Genomic DNA, 22,056 nt, shown 5'->3' with positions numbered 1-22,056 from the left:
TGTACCCTTCAACTGCAGAAAAAACTCATTATTAAAAGAAAAATAATTATGAGTCAAACAGAATTCAAGCAAATTGATCAAAAAGGTGGTCCTAGGCCCATCACCCAGCATATCCATAACAGATTCCAGACCCCATCTAAGACTAATATTCGTATACAATGATTTTACATCAATGGTCACCCAATAAAAATCATTTTGCCGTTGAATATTAGACAATTCATTTATCAGGTCCTGAGTATTAGAAATGTGTGCCACAACCTTCTTCAAATGTGCTTTTAAGTGAAAATCCAGAAAAATGTTGATATTGTTTAAAAAGGAGCCCACCCCTGAAACAATGGGCCTACCCAGGGGATTATGTAGGCACTTATGCACTTCAGGCAAAGCATACAAAATAGGAGTCATAGGTCTCTTAATATGCAATTTACACACATCCTTGTGATCAAAGAAACCAAGACGTTCCCCTCTTTCTAATAAAGCTAAAAGTTCATCATTGTATTCTGCTACTGGGTCCCCTAATAAACTTTTATACTCATCTACATTTTTCAGTAAATCAACTACCATATCACAGTACTTTTGTTTGTTTAATATAACCCAATTACCACCTTTATCAGCACATTTGAATATAAAATCAATCTTCTATTTTTTAAGGCTCTTTAAAGCAAGCCACTCATTTTTATTCAAATCATAACACTTCTTTTTCCTCAAAAATTCAACAAGTGTCATAGAAATTTCTTTAAACAGAATCTTTAAAAATAAAGAAATGGCAGGCACATTAATAATAGGTACAAATTGGTTGTTAGTTACTAAATGGGGTAACGGTAGCTTTCCATATCCTTTTTAAATGAAAAAACAATTTCATGCATGTTCAGAGCAACTGTACTTTGTATAGCTGTGAATGCAGTATACTTTTTTTAGGTTTGTGATGTAATATTAATCCTATTATATTATTAGCATTAGAGTGAAAGTACTCACCTGTGTAACTGTAATATGACCATTTTTACCTGCTAACCACATACACTATGAAAGACTGATGTATGATTACTTGGAGAAAGTAAAAGCACTTTATCACAACTGTTCAAAAACATTCTGCTCCTTAAACCCATCTATGAATATGTAATTAATTGTTCGGGGGGCATGCAGTGTCTCTGCACATCCACAGTGGATACAAACCGTCCACCCTCCTTATCTCCACAGCTACACAACAGTGAGGAAAGGAGAAAATACCCCAAACAGTGCACAGCAGTATCAAGATGTTCATGACATGACTATGGCCAAGTGTTAATTTGACCAACTGTGTTCTGGCAGTTAGAACCCAATCAACTGTTATTCAGTCCCCATGTAGGGAAACCCTGTAAGCCAAGTAGGCTGTCTAGGCACCACTGAACTTCTTCATTACCTGTGAGCACTGTCTGCTAAGGTGACTTGTTAGGCAGTCATACTATATGTGTGTAAAGATGTTTAGATAGGCACACAATATGTATATGGAGACTGAGGGAATCAAACATTGGACTGTAGGATGAAAGCAATAGCTGTCTTCTGCTACAATCCTCTTGTACTGTATTACCACTTGTAATGTAATAGAGTTTGTATTTCATTATTGTTCACCATGACATTTTCACTTTTAGGAAACTTACTTCAAAGGACATACACATTAAAGTTTTTGATTTAGTTGGTTAGCTACATAAGAATTCCTTTTAAAAGAGTAGGGATATAATAAGGATTTTTTGCATTGCACACCAGTTTCCAGAGTAGCCTCCCTCCACCTACACAGAACATGTTTCTGGACATCATACATCTTCAGTATTGGAAAACATAAAACTATTGAAAATGACAAACGTAAGCAAAAAAAAAAAAAAAAAAGAAAATTCATTTTAGCCAGAAATTATAAGAAAGTCATATTTTAAAATGTAAAACTTAATACAAAAAAAAAAAGTCATGGTCAGTGTTCTAGAAATTTTTAAAATTTTTAATTTTTGTATCTCATTGCACAAAATAATTTTTTTAAAGGACATGTCATGCGGCATACACCTTTGATGTGGCATTCACCTTCGATGTGGGTTACACCTTTGATGTGGCATTCACCTTTGATGTGGCATACACCTTTGATGTGGTATACGTTTTTGATGTGTCATTCACCTTTGATGTGGCATTCACCTTTGATATGGTATTCACCTTTGTTGTGGTATACACCTTTGATGTGGCATACACCTTTGAGGTGGCATTCACCTTTGATGTGGCATACCCCTTTGATGTGGCATTCGCCTTTGATGTGACATTCACCTTTGGTGTGGCGTATACCTTTGATGCGGCATATACCTTTGATGTGGCATTCACCTTTGATATGGCATACATCTTTTATGTGGTATACACCTTTGCTGTGGCATTCACCTTTGATGTGTCATACACCTTTGATGTGGCATAAATCTTTGATGCAGCATACATCTTTGATGTGGAATTCACCTTTGATGTGGCATACACCTTTGATGTGATATTCACTTTTGATGCAGCATACACCTTTGATGTGGCATATGCCTTTGATGTAACATACACCTTTGAGGTGTCATACACCTTTGATGTGGCATTCACCTTTGATGTGTCATTCACCTTTGATGTGGCATACACTTTTGATGTGGCATTTACCTTTGATGTGGCATACACTTTTGATGTGGCATACAACTTTGATGCGGCATACACCTTTGATGTGGCATACTCCTTTGATGCGGCATACATCTTTGATGAGGCATACTCCTTTGATGTGGCATTCACCTTTGATGTGGCATTTGCCTTTGATGCAGCATACACCTTTGATGCAGCATACACCTTTGATGCGGCATTCACCTTTGATGTAACATACACCTTTGATGTGGCATACACCTTTGATGCAGCATGTGTCTTTGATGTGGCATTCACCTTTGATATGGCTTACTGCTTTGATGTGGCATTTGCCTTTGATGCGGCATTCACCTTTGATGTGGCATTCACCTTTGATGCAGCATACACCTTATATGCGGCATTCACCTTTGATGGGGCATACACCTTTGATGCGGCATTCACCTTTGATGCAGAATACACCTTTGATGCAGCATACTCCTTTGATGTGGCATACACCTCTGATGTGTTATTCACCTTTGATGTGGCATATACCTTTGATGCAGGTTACACCTTTGATGTGGCATTCACCTTTCATGTGGCATACATCTTTGATGTGGCATACACCTTTGATGCAGCATGTGTCTTTGATGTGGCATTCACCTTTGATATGGCTTACTGATTTGATGTGGCATTTGCCTTTGATGCGGCATTCACCTTTGATGTGGCATTCACCTTTGATGCAGTATACACCTTTGATGTGGCATACACCTTTGATGTGTCATTCACCTTTGATGTAGCATACACCTTTGATGTGGTACTCACCTTTGATGTAGCATTTGATGCGGCATATACCTTTGAGGTGGCATTCACCTTTGATGTGGCATACTCCTTTGATGCGGCATACACCTTTGATGCAGCATACACGTTTGATGCGGCATACACCTTTGATGTGGCATTCACCTTTGATGTGGCATTCACCTTTGATGTGGCATACAACTTTGATGTGGCATGCACCTTTGAGGTGGCATTCACCTTTGATGTGGCATACTCCTTTTATGCGGCATACACCTTTGATGTAGCATTCACCTTTTTAAGCGGCATACACCTTTGATGTGGGATTCACCTGTGATGCGGCATACACCTTTGATGTGGCATACACATTGACCAAGAGCAATTGTTTCTATTACTTTTAGTGGTGCCACTTCTCTAGTATTCTGAATGGCTGATGTGAGCTTACAATTCACAGAGTAGCATCTGAAGGCTTAAAAGAATTTTCAAAGGCAAACACTAGAATGGAAACTTTTTTGATGGTTACAGGTTTGTTCTCTTACAAGAATTATTTTTTAAGGGAAACCTGTTATTATTAGTAAAGTTTCAAAACTACTGTTGCTCTTAAGTGTCCCTGATTTTTGCAAAATGTCCCTTGTTTTACATCACATTTTTCTTTTAACCCCCTTAAAGTTAACATTTTGTCACTGATCATTAAATATTGCAGTTCCAGACTTATTATTCAGAAAATGTATGTGAATGCAAATCCTGATAATCTGTTAATTTTTTTTTTACTAAGATCAGCGTCTAAACAGCTGTCCATAATTTTTCGTCTTTTCCTCTCATTATGTCTTTCTTTTGGAGAAAACAGGTTGAGTAGTATATGTGCTTGTTATAGAAGGTTATATTTTTAAATTCAAAAGTCTTGAAACAGCTGCAATGATGTTGTTTTCTTTCTTTTGCAGAGAGTCTGACTTATTTCTGCTTGACAGCCGAACAATTTGGGCAGCAGAGGAAGGCTGGCTGGTGTTTGATATTACAGCAACGAGCAACCACTGGGTGGTGAACCCGCAGCACAATCTGGGCCTTCAGCTATCTGTGGAGAGCATAGATGGTGAGTTTTTAGACATTAATGTTATCACTCATTTCAGCTTCCATCTAGGCTACGCTAGCTAGGATAGATCACAATGTGCAAAAAGGTACACGAAGGTTTAACTTTTTTCTTATACATTAATGCACAAGCTTTGATATACAAAATAGTTATAATTTGACTCATCAGCACATGTAGGCCAACTAGTTAATAATGTATAAATGCATAGTAGATTGATTCACCAAATATTATTTGTGAGAATATTATTACATATTTTTCTTTCACTGTTATCTTTCCCGATACGAAGGACACATGAGTTTCCTGGAGAGGACTGGTTTAACTGAATGAATGATTAAGTCAAATCATAAAAAGGATAGAAAACAGTACTACACTGGAGGGAAGCCAGGTTTGTGTCGTGTAATTATTTCCTTTGAAGAACACTTAACAGCCAGTGTACATGACACATAAACAGCATCACACCCACCAACTCACGTGCACACACACACACACACACACACACACACACACACACACACACACACACACACACACACACAGAAAATACAAGTCACGTACACACACAGATGCACACACACACACACACACACACACACACACACACACACACACACACACACACACACACACACACACACACACAGAAAATACAAGTCACATACACACACACATACACACACACACTCACACACACACACACACACACACACACACACACACACACACACACACACAGATGAAATTAAACTAGCTGCCCTAGTTGTCAGAACTGGTGCCTTTTCTACATCTGGCTGTTTATTTAGTCAGTCTTAGTCCTCATTTTCAGCAGCCTGTAACCATATAATTGAATAATTGTTTATTGTTTTAAGAATTATGGAGTGTTTCCTGTTGAAGCAATATTATTTTTGTGAGGTGGTGTAAGCACTCAATAAATGACCTTGACGCTCATTACACAGTGAAGGTGTGACACTTGTAATACCCATGAAGCTAGACATACATACCTGGGCAGTTACAACATCAGTTTGTTTAGCAAACTTTCAGACCATCTTATTAGTTTATAAAGCTCCAGTGATTATGAACAAAAAAATGTATGCAGTAAGCTGTCAGCTACAGCATAAGTAAAATGGATATCTTAATCAAAGTGCCACAGAAAATAAAAACAAAGACATGTGAAGAAAACTGAGTGTAATACATACATTCACTGTCTTTCGGCTTTTCCCGGTTAGGGGTCGCCACAGCGGAACTCCGGTCCGCTAATGATTGGCAGTAGATTTTTACATGCTGGCTTGCCGGGCCTAACGCACAACCTTCAGCGAAGGAATGCCCATTCACGCATGTCGACACACAGAAGATGCTCTAACTGAGAATCAAACGTGCAACGTCTAACTGTGAGGCGACAACGCTACCGCAGCACCACCACCGCAGTGCGAGTGTAATATATTTGGTGCCTTTTTTGCCCATCAGCTACCAGAAAAGTATTTGCCACCCATACATGACTGGAAACATCTCTTCTATAGTTGAAACTTTTCAGTTAAGCCCCCCCACAGAAAGGGGGTAGCAGGGCAGAACAATTTCACATTCCAAACAGTTACATATTCTGCAGTATTCACTTCTTTTGCCATTTGTTTTTGTTGTGATGTCATATGCCTAAGAAGGGAATGTGTTATTCTCAAGCCTTTGAAGTCTGAGTTTGTTATATTTATAGACGGACTACTTGGGTAACTACTCTGTCCATCTCCAGGCCTACTGGACAAGCTACAGATCCTACTGAATGACAGCTTATTTTCTGCTCACTCATAAGAAATGGCTTATGTCTATTAGGGTTACAACATGTCCCTTTTTAGGTAGGACAGTCCCTATTAGGGCAGTTTTGTCCTTGATTACAAAAAAAGTCCAGAGATTTTAGGAAAAATAATATTTTTAATATTTCCTTTAGTAGCTACACAAAACAGTTATTTTATTTTGTAACCGAATTATCTTAATATGATATAAACAACAAGGAACTTGAATTCTACAAACATGAGCTTTTGTTTTGCTAAAAAAAGAGAAGTTCAGTCCTTTGCACTGGTTGTGGGTATGGTCTGATCTATAAAATCTTACATTTATGTATTAAATGTTGTTTTGCAAAATCTTACATTTATGTATTTAAGCATCTGAAAATGTGTCACAACCCTAATGCCCGTCTTTTAGATTTTTGAAATTCAATCAGAATTTTTGACTTTACGACTTCTTCAGAAAGGCTGTGCTATTCACTCATCTCACTATAAATGATAAAAAAAACTTCCCTGTAACCGTTCCATGGTTTAATTGGTAAACTGAATTCAGTCACTTGTTTCTTTCTTCAATGTCTAGTTTATCTTATTCAGGGTTGTGGAGGAGCCAGAGTAGCAATATTGTAGAGAGAACTAATTCTTGATGGGATGCCAGTCTACACACAAAAACACTTACTCACAAATACCTCATGCATACCTGTGGGCAATGTGGAAGACTGATTCAGCTAATGGCATTTGTTAAGGATGTGGTAGTAAGTTGTAACATCCAACAAGAACCCACATAGACACATGGAAGGTATGAGTCTGCTTAGAAGAGAGTGCAGCCAGAAATCAGACAAGTAAAGCAAAGGTTGTGAAGTAGCCTAAGTGCTGTACCATTGCAATTTGTATTATGTGCAGTGGTGTGCAGATGGCCGAATTAACAGTTTAGTATACAAACTATAGCTCAACAACACCAAGAATTGTGTGCTTTAACACAAACAACACCACGTATGCCACAAGAATTTTATTTCTCTAGCGCCTCGGCTACAAATAGGCTTCAAGGAGTGTACAAACTATGCTTATTACCTTATATTTCCCTACCATTCTATGTGCTGAAGTTATTTCTGAATGTTCCATATTTTGTGTGTAAATGGTGTTATCCGTTTTTGCTGCAGAAGTGTGTTGAGCTGTTCTTTATACTTGTTATCCTTTTCTTAGTATAAAGAGATAATGACTAAAATGAGCACGTGAGTCAAGTCTGCCTGTCTGTATTTCATGTACATGGGTTCACTGCGAATAACCGCATCTCATTTAAAAAGAAATTATACTCAAATCCAAAGCATCCAAACTTTTGGGAGGTCATTAGCCAAAATAGTGATACACACTCCCAGGGCCAAAAAACACAAAAGTATTTTTGTTGCAGGGCCAAGTCCCCTTGCCTTGAATATTGATTAACTGACTTATGAGAAACTGTAAGGCTTCCTATGAAAGCAAATAAATAAACAGATAAACTGAATGAACGCTTCTGTGCAGCATTGGATCCAATACTAGTTGACCTAGGCAGCTGTCTAGGGTACAGTGCTGACTGAAGGGCCTGTAAATATTACAAAAACAACATCTTATTGCTAACCTGTCCCTGATTACTGCTTGGCTGCTGCTGTGTTTTACTGCTGGCTGGAGGGCCCATAAACATTACATAAAAAAAATAAAGACTGTCTCACTCTTAACCCATCCCAGATTACTGCTGCTAATGTGTTTTACTGCTCAGCTCCAGGAGGCCTCTCTCTGTCATTGACTGGAATGTAGAGCCAATGAGACAGCAGCTTCCTCGATCTTACAAAGTGCAGTATTTTATACAGCTGGCCACTGAGCTGGTAAACTGAACCTTCCATCTCCTTAAAATGTGGTATTTTTATATGTGAACCTTCTTCTAGTGTGGGACACATACAGGCATATGGAACCATTACCAGAAGAGAGCTAGCAGTGCAAGAGATAGTATGATGCCTGTTACACTATAGGAAAGCCCAAAATGAACCTCATTCCAGCCAGTAAGTCAGGTGTGTGTGTGTGTGTGTGTGTGTGTGTGTGTGTGTGTGTGTGTGTGTGTGTGTGTGTGTGTGCATGTGCGCGCATGCGTGTGTGTAAGTGAACATTTGCATGCATGTGTCTGTGTGTGTGTGTGTGTGTGGGGGGGGGGGTTGTGTCTTCAGTGCTGACAGACCTCACCAGCTTTTTATTTAAAAAATACACACAGAAAATAATATTCCAAGTTTTTAGAACACTTTCTGGTTACACATGGAAAGTCATGTTCCATGTAAACCAACTTTTTATATCCTAATGCAAAGCCTGTTGTTGTAGCAACTTTCTACCCATATAAGAGTAATATTTAAAGTCTGTTCCTCATTTCTTGATGTTGGTCTCTGATTCTTGAAGTAAGAGGTTGGGAGGGGATGGGGGTGCCATAGGTTGAACTTTATGGTTCTCACAGTAGTGAGCTGAAACTGACTTCTTTAGTTACATTCTTTTATTCATTCATTTAATTGTAAAGAAACATCTAAATGTATATAGTCATACTTGGGGTCATGTGCAGGAATGCATGTATGCGAGCATTGTAAATACTTAGTGCATTCCAGTGTAGTTATAGTGTAAAAGAAGGAATCTTTTGTAGTAAAAAAGAGCATTGCATCAGCTAAGTTTTTTGGTGATGATCCTTGGTTTCCTCGTTATGTTGACAGTTGACAATGTATTTATTATATGGGTATGACTAAACCAGCCTGCATAAAGTCTATGCGTGCAATATTATGACTGCAGTTTTAATTTAGCTTGTTTGTGTCGGCACATGGTTGTGAAATGCATTGTTTGGTAATTTTTGCGTGTGAGTAAAACTATGAGCAGTTAATGAGTTGCTTCCAGTAGGGCAGGGTTTGATTCCATTGCTTTGCATTGCTGCTTCATCACATTGCTTGTTACTTCTACCTGTTCCACTTGCTTCCCCTCATTTTACATGATGACCTGAAGGTCTTTTTTCACTTTTGTTTTTGATACTGCCCCTCCAATTATGTACTCTTTTCATCAGTTGTTCATGTGAATAGCACTGTCTGATACTTGTAAAACTATAACCACACAATGATTTCATACAATGTGGCAGGTGTGCCATAAAGAATTTTATCCAAACTCAAATTTGCACAAGTATGGGGCAGTGGATTAGTATGTATGTGACTCTTCTCCAAGGGATGTACTACTGTGACCAAGAACATAACATAATATGTTCTGTAGTCCTATCTCACCTTCATTCTTTACATATGAGATGCTCCGACTCGGCCTATTTACAAGCTGGAAGACTTCTGGTTGGCTCTTGGCTAGGTAGGTATCCCATGGTGCACCAGTACAATCCCAAGATCTCGTTTGCCACGTGGATGAGTTTGGTTGTGCTTCTCTTTGGCTCTGGCTAAGTGATTGCATTTTTTTCTACTTTTACCAAAGTTTTCTTGGCTATTTAGTTTAGAATAGTTTAATATAGTTAAAATATGTTACTGCTTATAGTAATCAGTGTAGTTGTTATTAAAGTTGTTAACTTCTATTTGCGCCATTTGGTGCAACTTTTGGCCTTTGGCCTTTACTTCTTTGTTGGTATCCCGTGTACTGGTTTTTCTAGTTGGATTAGCGTAGGCGCACCAGTATTCTGTGTGTTTTGATAGAGGTTTGGCGGTTTTCCACTTGCTATTTAGACTAATTAATAGATTGTTGTTAGCATCGTTTTTTGCTGATATTGTTAACAGAACTACGTTTTGTTTGTGCTTGACATAAGTTTGAATTTGTGTCATTCTCATTCTTTACTGTTTCAGCTGAGTGTGTGATATTTCTTACCTTTCTAACTTTTGGGTCTGTTTCAGTTAGAAGACCCTATCTCTTCCTTGCCTGGGCTAGGCCCGTTTAAATTAGAGGACCTAGTCCTTGTGGTGTCCTTTCCTTTCTGCAGGGCTAGGCCCATTTAAATTAGAGGACCTAGTCCTCTTTCTTCTTCTCTGTGTGCATGTGCTATACTGATAATCAGAATGTCTAAAGAGAGTAAGGAGCATAAGCCATCCGGCTTTAAGAAATGTATTAAGTGCTCCCAAAAATGTCTATAACAGATGGTCACGGTAACTGAATTTTCTGTTTAGGGGCCATCCATTTACAGGAGACCTGTTTATTTTGTCATGTATTTAGTCCTAGGGTGTTGCAGAAAAGGAAGAACAAGTTAATCTTAAAAGGTCTTCTTAAACCTTCCTTCGAGGAAGATTTGTCTAGTTCCTCATCATCCTCTAAATCTACCAAAGGAAAGTGAAAATCTTCTAAGAGGCCCTCCCCAGATCCGGCTGGTATCTCAGAGTCACCTCTTAAAGTTGCAAAAACTGTCTCATCGGATACACAGACCTCAGGGCCAACTGAGAGCGGCATTGTTGTTGCAGGGTCGGTTCCAAGTATTTCGGAGCCGACCGCTGAGACTATTGAGACTGCTTCTCGGAGCCGGTCTATGGACCCTGCATGTCGTCTCCTTGTTAGTGAAGTCTCCTGTACCTCCCAGATCTCAATCTCTTACTATGTCATCCAGGTCTTCCAGGAGTTTATTAAAAGAAGATGTGGAGGGGGTAGTGCTGAGACTTTTGAAGTTGTCTGCTTTGCTTAAATTGTTGTTGGCTCTGACCCAGTCGGCTCCACTCGAGCCCGTTCAACCCACTGTGTTCATTCCTCCTCCGAGCCATGCTGGTCTTTCGGAACCGGGGTGCTTGGTACCACCAGTGGAACCTTTGGCTGCAGCTCCCATTGTGGCTGTTTTGGAGCCGAGTTCTGCTCCAACACTTTCGGTGCCGTCCGTAGTGTCCAGGGGCCGAAGCTCTCTGATTGGCTCCAACAGGGATGCTTGGAACCGAACTTCTTCGGTTCCAAGTCTTCCTCTTGGCGCGTCGGCTAGGGTGAGTTCGGACCCTGTGTCTATCTCAGAGCTGATGGCTCTGGCACCAACAGCATCCTTGGTCTCCTTGGAGCCGTAGAGGTCCTCAGAGCTGGAGAGGTCGGCTTTCGAGATGATGAGGAGTGTGCTGTCCCGACCATTAGCTCCTACCAGAGGTACTGGCACTCTTCCCCCCATAGCACCTACTTCTGTCGCAGCTCCAACTCCCTCCAGTGGCAGCAGAGACCCCCAGCCTTAGGAGCCACCAGCTGCTGGCCCCCACTCTTCCGGGACCTCCCCGAAATGTCCTTCTGAGGAGCCCCCATGGAAGAGGACTTGTAAGAGGAAGCATGCCGACTCCCAGGATGAGTCTTTGGCAACTGACACTGACCTCGAGGAGTCAGAAGGGTCCCCAAGTCATCCTCTGATGATGTGTCCTTCGTAGACATTCTGGAGATCCTTAAACAGAGGTGCGGCTGGCCCACTGTCACCCCTTTTGATGAGGAGTCGGTGTACCTGAATGCTTTAGGGTCTCAGCCTTCTGCCTCTTGGGTGTCTCCACCCTTCGACAAACTGATGGATTTAGTTAGTCGAAAGGTGTGGGATACCCCTGATGCCATGGATCCAGTTCCCAGGGGACCAAACAAGTTCCTTTTTTTCCCTCCAGGAAAAGACTTTTTATCTAAAGGTGTGCCTGCAGATGCCATGGTGGTGGTGGCAGCCACTAAGAAGGAGTTAGCTGAGACTTCTTCTTCTGTTCATCCACCGAATAAGGAGTCTCGATTGATGGACAGATATGGGAAGCGTATCTTTTCTTCAGCGGCATTTACCCTTAGATCGCTGAATTACCTTACTCACTTTACGAGGCTCCAGACAGATCTCCTTAAAGAGTTAGGAGACTCTTTATAAGGTACATGCACTGAGAGAGTCCCTAACAAGGTTTCTGCTCAGTTGTCCACCTTGAACTCTTATTGTTAACTCTTCCATGCGGCTTATTTCGCATGCGGCTGATGGAGCGAGTAGAGCAGTGGGTTCAGGACATTCATGGATGCGTTTGTGTAACTTTGTGGAACCGTTTAAGTCTACCTTTACCAATGCCCCCTTTGCCGGTTCCTCATTGTTTGGATCCAAGGTAAAGGACACTCTCACCCGGTGCAAGCATGAAGGAAAAATACTCTCTGCCATGGGAGTATATTTTACTGTTCCCTCTAGACCATACCCTAGGGGTCAGAGGGGCGATAAGATATGGTTCAAGAAGTCTCAGAGGTTTTTCCAAGAGGCACAGGGTGACTCCTCCTTCAGAGGCAGAGGAGGAAGAGGAAATGGTAGATGCCCTAGAGGCAGGGGCAGTCCGCAAAACCAAGGAGGTCGCAATTCCTTTCAGGGCCGTCCTTACCAGTGCTCCTGATGTGGGGCCCGACTGTGCTTCTCTGGGGCCGGTCGAGGGTCGCATTTCATCACTCAAGACAAGTGTGTACAAAGAATTATTACCAGAGGTTATGTCATATCCTTTTCTCTTCCACCCTTTGTTCCCAAAAAGATCCCAGATGTTTCACCCAGTCACAGGGATCAGGTAACTGTGGAGGTCAACAAGTTGCTGTCATAAAGAGTCATCCAGTCCATCCCAGCAGACCAAATAGGATCCGGAACTTACTCTAGATTCGTTTTAGTGCCAAAACGTACAGGGGACTGGAGGCCCATTCTGGACCTCAGCAGATTGAATGAATCAGTAAAGAAGGACAAGTTCTGGATGGTAACACTGCAGTCTATACTCCTATTGTTAGGGAAAGACAATTGGATGTGCTCAATAGATCTCCAAGACACTTACTACCACATAAAAATGGACAGGGCTTCAAGGAGTCATCTATGCTTCCGGCTGGGAGCCAGTCACTACCAGTTCCGTGCTCCGCCCTTTGGTCTCACCACAGCCCCCAGGGTGTTCACCAAATGTATGGCAGTAGTGACAGCTCACCTGAGACGTCAAGGATTCCAGGTGTTTCCGTATTTGGACGACTGGCTCCTGACCATCCCCACCAGGCATCTACTCCTTTAGAGCAGGGACGCTACTATTCAGCTTTGTGCCCAACTGGGAATCTCTGTAAATTGGGAAAAATCTGCCTTATTTCCCTCTCAATCTGTGATTTTTATAGGCGCAGAGATAGACACAGTAAACATGGTAGTTCGTCTTCCTGCTGAAAGGGCACAAAACCTGGTTCTTCAAATTCAGCATATTCTCCCCTTGCAAAGGGTCAAAGCCAAGACTGATGTTCTTCATGTTTTACTGTTGCAGTCATTACATTTGGGTTATCTGGTTGCAGTAGCCCTCAATCAGCCTGATTAACAAAGTCTTGGATCCTGCGTTGGCTGCTGTCTCTTCTTCCATGACGTCAGGTTGTCAGGGGTATAAAACATGCAGCCGATGCCATTACATCAGTTTTTCTTGCCGTGCGGTGCCTGAAGCAGAGGCAGTTCACAAGTGCCGGTCGACCGACTCCTGAAATTTCAGTTTTTGAGTTTCAGAACCGAAGTCTTCAACTAAAGCTAAGTACCCCATTGGGGAAACTTTTTCTTGCTCCTTACCGATGTCAGTAAAAGTTAGTAATTGCATTTCTTGTGGAAAGCAAATACCTCACAAAGATTTTCATTCGTACTGTATTCCTTGCCTTGGTCCTGACCATTACATAACTTGCTGTCAGTTTTGTACCTTATTTAATCAACGCACTATTCCTAAAAAAAGCAAAGATAAAGACAGAGACAGGCCGCCTAGGTCCAAAGCTGCCAATGATGCTTCATCTAAGCCAGTCGCCAGTTCACCGATACTCAGAGAGGTGCTTTTGCAGCCCCTGATACTCACTACTTCTGATTCGCAGGCCTCTACTGAGACCCATTCAGAGTCTGGTATGCCGCGAGATGCTTCAACTGTGGAACCTGTGGATGTCTCTACCTTGGATGGGTCCGGAGCCGCTGTGCAGGCACCGGCTTCTGAGGGTGTATTCAGGCCTACAGACTTGCTTATTAAACTGATGCCTCCTTCTTCTTTAAGGCCTAAACCTCAAACCATGCCTAAGAAACCGACGCCCAGGCCACATGCACAGGCCTCTATGCCTGAAAAACAAATGATAAGAATGGCTGAAGATCTTATAACTCTAATCAGGGGAAGCCAACACCACCCTCCCTTCTAAGAGACCCAGGACTGAATTTGTTTATGAATTCTCTGACCAGGATTCTGATTATTCTGAGTCTTCTGACGATCTGGATTTTCCCTTATCTACTTATGAGGATTCTGATGCAGAGGATTGTATTACCTCTGCTTCCCCTTTAGAGGATTTTTCTTTTGGTGAAACCTTGCACACTTTAAGAGAACATTTTCACTAGGAAAGCCAGGATTTTTCTGATTCAAAAAAGAGGCTTAGGGATTTCTTACTCCTGCCTCAGCATAGGCCTTTAGCTATATCTCCTGTAGTAGACGTTGATGATGCCTTTTCAGAATCCACTTTGGCCCCTGATTCTTTGCCTCCTGCTCCCCAGAAACCTGATAGATATTACAGGGTCCCTGATTCTCACAAGTTCCTTTTTAAAAATCCTATTACTGATCCAGAAACTATTTCACAGGGACCCAAGGTCATTAAGGTTTCTACTGCTAAAAACCTACCCCTTCTAATAGAGACTCAAGGGTGCTGGATAGATGGGATAAGAAAGGTTTACACTTCTGCAATCTTGGCCATTAGGGCCTTAAACTGTCAGTTTCATATGTTAAAGTATCAGCAACATGTTATTGGATTGCTTAAACAGAAAATTATGTTGATTCCTGACTGTGCTGAAATTAAAGACTTACAGGATTTAATTCATTCTGCTGAACAGGTTGGAAAACATATTTTGCAATGCAGAATTTATTCTTTAGAAGCCTCTTACAGGGCTGCTGTCACTGGGTCTGTACTCAGAAGGCATGCTTGGCTTAAGGAGCAATCTTTGCCTGATCATGTTAAAGCTAAACTGTTGGATGCTCCCTTAAATCAGGACCGCCTGTTTGACAACAAAGCTGAGGAAGTTCTTAAAAAGATGGAAGAGAAAGCTAAATCTATGCAAACTGTGAAAGGCTTTTTACAAATTCAGCCTCCCAAGATTTAGTAGGCATTGGCCCTCTAAGAAGTGGTCCTTTCTGGCCGCTTCCAGGTCTTCTCAATCCAAATCCAGACAAAGCAGAAACCTCAGGTTTCAGTCACAGGGTACGCACAAGACTAAGCAGTGGAGGGCTTCCACATCCAAATCTGGGAGTAATAAGATTCCCCCTATGGAAAAGTGTCTCAATGACTTGCTTTTAAAACTTCCAAGCACTTCTCAACTGAATGCTCCTTTAGGTGGAAAGATTGCTCTGTAGGCCAAAAACTGGGGACTCATAACCCAGGACAAATGGGTCTTAAATATATTGTCCTAAGGATACAGATTTCACTTCCACACATTACCAACACCAAGAGGGTGGCCAGATCTACCCCCAAATCAGTGGGCAAAGGCCCAAAAGCAAATACTTTCTCTCTTAAACATGGGGGCTGTTCCATTGGTACCAGAAGAGGAAACGGGACAAGGTTTCTTTTCAAGACTTTTCCTGGTACCCAGAAAGGACAATTCATGGTGTCCAACCTTGGACCTTTCTACTCTAAACACCTTTTTGGTGATTCCAAAATTCAAGATGCTGACTCTTCACCAGTTGCTTCCTATGCTAGGCAAGGATGCTTGGTTGGCAACATTAGATTTAAAAGAAGCATACCTGCACATCCCTATCAGGGAAACTTGCAGAAGATACCTACACTTCAAAGCAGGCTACATGCACTATTGGTTCTCTGCACTGCCCTTTGGCTTATCTACTGCGCCCAGGGTATTTGCAAAGTGCCTAGCTCCAGTCACTGCATTTTGCAGGCAAAGAAATATTCAAATATACCCATACCTGGACGATTGTTTAATTCGGGCTGAAACTGAATCATCTGGCCTTTGTACAAAAGGTGCTGACTTGTCTGGGGTACACCATAATTAAAAAGAAATCACACTTGGCACCCTGTCAACTAATTATATTCCTGGGAGCAAGCTTGAATACAACTTCCCAGATGGCTTTCCTCACACCAGAGAAACAGATTCATTTGACATCCTACCTCAAACAAGTGGTCACAAAAACCCTGCTATCTGGAAGGCAAACACTGCAAGCCTTGGGGTTCATGGCCTCCTGCATTCTTCTAATTCCATATGCAAGACTGCATATGAGGAAACTACAATGGTATCTCAAAGGCCTATGGTGTCAACATTCTCAGGATCTATAAGCAATGATTCCCATCATACCTTGCCTACGCCTAGAGTTCCTTTGGTGGGCAGAGGCCTGCCACAAAAGCAAGGGACTACCATTCACGCTACCCCCTGCCACCCAAACCCTAACAACAGACGCATCAGACTATGCATGGGGGGCTCACCTGGTAGGGAAGTGCATTCAGGGAAAATGGAACCCAAGTCAAATGCACCTGAATATCAATCAAAAAGAAATGTTGGCTGTACAGAATGCTCTGACAGCCTTCAAGGATCACATTCTTCCAGGACAACTAATGGTAAAGACAGACAACACCACTGTTATGTGGTACACAAACAAGCAGGGGGGTACACATTCTTACCCCCTCTGCAGACTAGCCATGGCATTGTGGAACACAGCCTTGAGCTACCAAGTGAATCTACAAGCTCAATTCCTGCAGGAAAACTAAATACACTGGCAGACCGACTAAGCAGAAACTTCATGGACCCACATGAGTGGAAACTGGAACCAAGGATTTTCAACATGTTGACAAGCAAATGGGGGAGCCCAGATATAGACCTGTTTGCCTCCCCCCAGAACTATTAATGGGACAAATTTTGCACAAGGATTTCCCACAAACAAGCTTGAAAAGTGGATGTTCTGTCCTTCAGCTGGAAAAATGTATCAGTTTATGCCTTTCTGCTTCTGCCTCTGCTCTCCAAAGTACTACTAAAGATCAAACAGGACAAGCCAAGGATGATTTTGATTGCACCAGACTGACTACGCCAACACTGGTACCCCCTCTTGCGCAGTGTGTCATGGTTGGTCCCATGGCACCTGCCTCAGGCACCTTCTCTGTTGTCTCAGTAGGAGAACCAGATTCTGCACCCTCAGCTTCAAACACTGAACCTAGCAGCCTGCCTAATTACCTAATCTCTCTTTTACCATCCCTCTGTAAACCAGTGATGGATATCATATTAGAGGCAAGGAGACCTAGTACTAGAATATCTTATGCTGCAAAATGGAAAAGATTCTGTGCCTGGAACCAGTCTCAATGGATGAGAACAGCAGCACCCAATTTACCTCAGATTTTACAATACTTAACCAAGATGCTCCACAAGGGTTTGTCCTTTTCCTCCATCAAAATTCATGCCTCAGCCGTTTCAGCTCATTATAACACAGAACCTCCCCTCTTCTCTCACCCACTGCTCAAGCAGTTCCTCAGAGGGGCCTAAAATTTAAGGACACAGAGGAGAGCTCCATCTCCAGCCTGGGACCTTAACTTTGTCTTGGAGAAACTCAATCTTCCTCCTTTCGAACCAGCTGCTACTGCAGATTTAAAATTTCTTTCTTGGAAAACAGCATTCCTTTTAGCAATCACTTCAGCAAGAAGGGTATCTGAATTACAGGCCCTTATGGCAGTGGAGCCTTTTATCATCTTTCATGTGGACAGGGTGTCCCTCAGAACCAATCCCTCCTTCAGTGGTATCCAGTGTGGCTCTTAATCAGTCCATTAATTTGTCAACCTTCTTTCCTAATCTACAGAACAAAGGGGAATGGATACTGCACTCCTTAGATATGCACAGACAACTTAGATTCTACTTGGACAGGACTAAACCTCAAAGGAAATCTGTACAACTGCTGGTGGCATTCGCTGCAGGGTCAGAGGGGAAGGCTATTTCAAAGCAAACCATTTCTAAATGGATAGGCTATTGCATTCATTTCTGCTATAAGCATCATGGAAAACCTATCCCACAGGTCATCAGACCCCACTCTACAAGGGCTGCATGTACCTCTACAGCCTTTCTCAGAGGCGTCCCTACCACGGAGATCCTAGAAGCTGCTACCTGGAGTTCTGTACATACTTTCACCAAGCATTATCATTTACCAATTTTCTCTAAATCCAGAGCTGACTTTGCCACTGCAGTCTTGCAGGGCCTTATAGCTGGTCCTAATGCTACTTAAATTTCTCCTCCCAACCTTAGCTTTGGGAATCTACCCAAATGTAATGACTGCAACAGTGAAACACGAAGAACATAGTACAGTTGTGTACACTTACCATAAATGTAGATATTTGAGTGTATTCACTGTTGAAGTCCTGGCTACCCTCCCTCCAGCCCCCTGACTTCTTTTGGCTTTACCTCTACTTTCCTTTACTATGCTTAAAAGCTTTTTGGTGTATTTGTTTTTTTGTTGGAGATATAACCTTGTATTTTTTATATATGTATTTGCTTCCCATTAGGGGGGCACCTGACATCTGGGGCAAGAAAAACTGATATAATGGCATCGGCTGCATGTTTTATACCGCTGATGACCTGATGTCATGGAAGAAGAGACAGCAGCTGACGCAGGACCCAAGACTTTGTTAATCAGGCCGACTGAGGGCTACTGCAAGCAAATAACCCAAATATAATGACTGCAACAGTGAATACACTTGAACATATACATTTATGGTAAGTGTACACAACTGTACTTTCTGCAGCTCCTTGGGACCATGGCTTTTACCATACTATTAGTGCCACTAGCCAGGTTACACATGAGAATTCTTCAGTGGCTCCTGTCATCCCAATGGTCCTTTCAGCACCTTCCATTATCCCATCACATTCTACTGACAGAATCTTGCAAGAAGGACCTCCTTTGGTAGACATTACCCAATCAACTGACCATGGGCATTTCATTTGTTCCTCGCTAACCCGTTGCCACTGTGACCACGGATGCCTCACAGATAGGGTGGGGGGGCATTATCTAGGCAGGACTATCCAAGGCACATGGCAAGACCACGAGGCTCAACTGCATATCAGCATTCTAGAGATGAGAGCGGTGCTCCTGGAGTTGCAAGCACTTCACGACCTTCTTCCTCTGGGGACTATTGCAATACAGTCAGACAACATGTTGGTAGTATGGTATATCAACAAACAGGGTGGAACCAGATCTTACCCACTCTGTCGAGAGGCCATATGAGTTTGGGAATGGGTGATATCTTCCCAGCGCTTTCTGGTGGTAATGCACATTCCAGGGATGACCAATGTGATAGCCAACAAGCTCAGCCGGGCGATCCTGATGCCTCTGAAACAGGAAACAGCGGAACAGATTTTCCCCAGGTGGGGACAGCCTTGCAAAGATCTCTTTGCCAGCCCAGTCACTGCCAAATGCAGCAGCTACTGTTCCCTCATCCCCCCTCCAGGGGAGTCACCCAGAGACGCACTTGTTCACAATTGGCCCCTGGGTCTCCTGTATGCTTTTTCTCCTTTTCCTCTCATTCCCAAGGTGATTCAGAAAGCTAAACAGTTGGGAAGCAAACTGATCCTCATTGCTCCTTACTGGCCTCGTCAGGTTTGGTTCCCCTTCCTTGGGTCTCTTCTCCTGGATGATCCTTGGATTTTGGACCCAGTTCCAGACCTGTTGACTCACATGTCAGGTTCACTTCACCCCTCTTTACACACCCTCAATTTGACAGCGTGGCTGCTCCAGTTCCATCCCTAGTCAGGCTTCACAACTTCTCACCTTCCATGACTCATATCTTATGTATTCTCATAAATCTTCCACTAGGAGACTATATTCCAGTAAATGGAAAAGGTTCCCTCTTTGGGCAGAGAAAATGGATGTTGACCCCTACACTGCCTCCATTCCAGTGGTTTTGGAATTTCTTTCTGAACTGCTTCACCAAGGATCTGCAGCTGTCACTATCAGAGTCCAATTGACAGCGATTTCAAATTTTTATCTAGGTTTCCCAGATTCTAACTTGATGTCTCATAAATTGTGCAAAACCTTCCTCAAAGGTGCCACTTTGCTAAGACCTCCTCTTCAAGAGCCTATGGCCTCTTGGGATTTAAACTTTGTGTTATCAAAATTAACATCTCTGCCTTTTGAGCCTTCTCATTCATGCAGTTTGAAGTTTTTGTCATGGAAAACGTTTTTGGTGGCTATCCCGTCTACCAGATGGGTGTCAGAATTGCAAGCTTTGTCTGTTAAACCGCCTTATCTGATTTTTCATAAAGACAGGGTGCCCCTTTGTACTAACTCTTCCTTTGTCCCCAAGGTCTGCTCCAATGCCACTTTGAATCAGTCCATAGAACTTCCGGTTTTCTTTCCAAATCACTCCAATGCAGCTGAGTACAGGTTTCCCCAGCTGGATGTCCATAGACAATTACGTTTTTATTTGCACTGGCCTAAAGACATCAGAAAATCAGATCAATTATTAATTTCCTTTTCCGAGTCCAGGTTGGGCTTACCAGTTTCCAAAGTGACTCTCTCTAACTGGATTTCTAGCTGTATAGCTTATGTTTACAATTCTGAGGATAAATCTTTACCCTTTAAAATCAAGGCTCATTCTACCAGATCTCAGTCTACCTCTGCAGCCTTTCAAGCCAGGGTCCCACTTGATAATATCTGTGCAGCTGCTACATGGGCTACCCCTCACACTTTTATTACTCATTACAAATTGGATTTAACCTCCAGGGGTAGAGCATCTTTTGGTTCCACGGTACTCAGTAGTATTTTTCCTTGAGCCACCCAAGAATAAGGTGCTAGGGACACTGTCCCATATGTAAAGAATGAAGGTGAGATAGGACTACAGAACATAAAGAAGTTGTGTACTTACCATAATGTTCCATGTTTGTAGTCCATCTCACCCTTCATTCTTTCAAACCCGCCCTCCTGCCCCCATGCTGGAAGAACCTGGTGACAGAAAAATACTAATTTCATTATTTATGGAGACCTTTTAGTATTGGCTTCTTTCTGTATGTTGTTATTATTTTTTCTAGTCAGCAGCAAACAAGATCTGGGGATTGTACTGGTGCACCATGGGATACCTACCTAGCCACGAGCCAACCAGAAGTCTTCCAGCTTGTAAATATGCCTAGTCGGAGCCGAGGATTGGCTCCGATCCCATATGTAAAGAATGAAGGGTGAGATGGACTACAAACATGGAACGTTATGGTAAGTACATAACTTCTTTTTTATTGTCTTTCTTTGGCTGTAGCTCTTACAGTAGCATTTGTAATAGTATTGTAACAACTGGTCAGAACAGTAGGCAATTTTGTAAGTAAGACTAATCGAGGGTGGTGGACATATTCCTCTCATTTCAGCTGCAACAAGACCTGCTGTGCTTAAACAGTGGGCAGTAGCCGATAGTGAACATATATGGACAAATGAAAAGGATATGACTTTGTACTGGTTCAGAGCAAAAAACATTGCTAAAATATGTAGAGTAAGTGGCAACATTTCTGGTAGAAGATGTGCTGATAATTTTGTTGTGTTTGCTATGACAAACGTTAATAGACTCAGTATAATGGAATTGCCATTTTGACAAGGTCTGCCTAGCCACACATATGCTTTGTTTACTATTCATGAAAGGCCTAAAGAGTTGATCAGATTTCCTGAAGGCTTTGTCTGTGTCCATAAAGTATGCAAACTGCCTGTGCATATCCAGTGTGTGCAACTTTTTTATCCCCCTTAATTTCCTGCTCATGGATAGAGACTGGAAGCTGTACAGACTGACATTACTTCAGTAGTGCCAGAAAGATTAAAGATTGAATGAATGAGAGATGCAGTGTCAAATAGTTGCAGTGGCCAATTTTTATCTGTCTCTATCTATCTATCTATCTATCTATCTATCTATCTATCTATCTAT

At 42.1% G+C, this 22,056-nt stretch overlaps 1 protein-coding gene across 1 annotated transcript in view; it reads left to right on the top strand.

Annotated features, from left to right (window-relative positions):
* The window catches only part of BMP7 (bone morphogenetic protein 7), a 706,587-nt gene that overhangs the window by 462,509 nt on the left and 222,022 nt on the right, over positions 1-22,056 (top strand). The window contains exon 3 of the mRNA XM_044090051.1: positions 4,326-4,474. Within this exon, the coding sequence (XP_043945986.1) occupies positions 4,326-4,474 (149 nt within the window). The remainder of the gene's footprint in view (positions 1-4,325; positions 4,475-22,056) is intronic.

The sequence above is a fragment of the Protopterus annectens genome, chromosome 12.part0 (genome assembly GCF_019279795.1).
Source record: "Protopterus annectens isolate FY-2018-M chromosome 12.part0, PAN1.0, whole genome shotgun sequence".
NCBI lineage: Eukaryota > Metazoa > Chordata > Ceratodontiformes > Protopteridae > Protopterus > Protopterus annectens.
The sequence above is the reverse complement of the archived record's forward strand: the minus strand, read 5'-3'. Positions and strand labels throughout refer to the sequence as shown.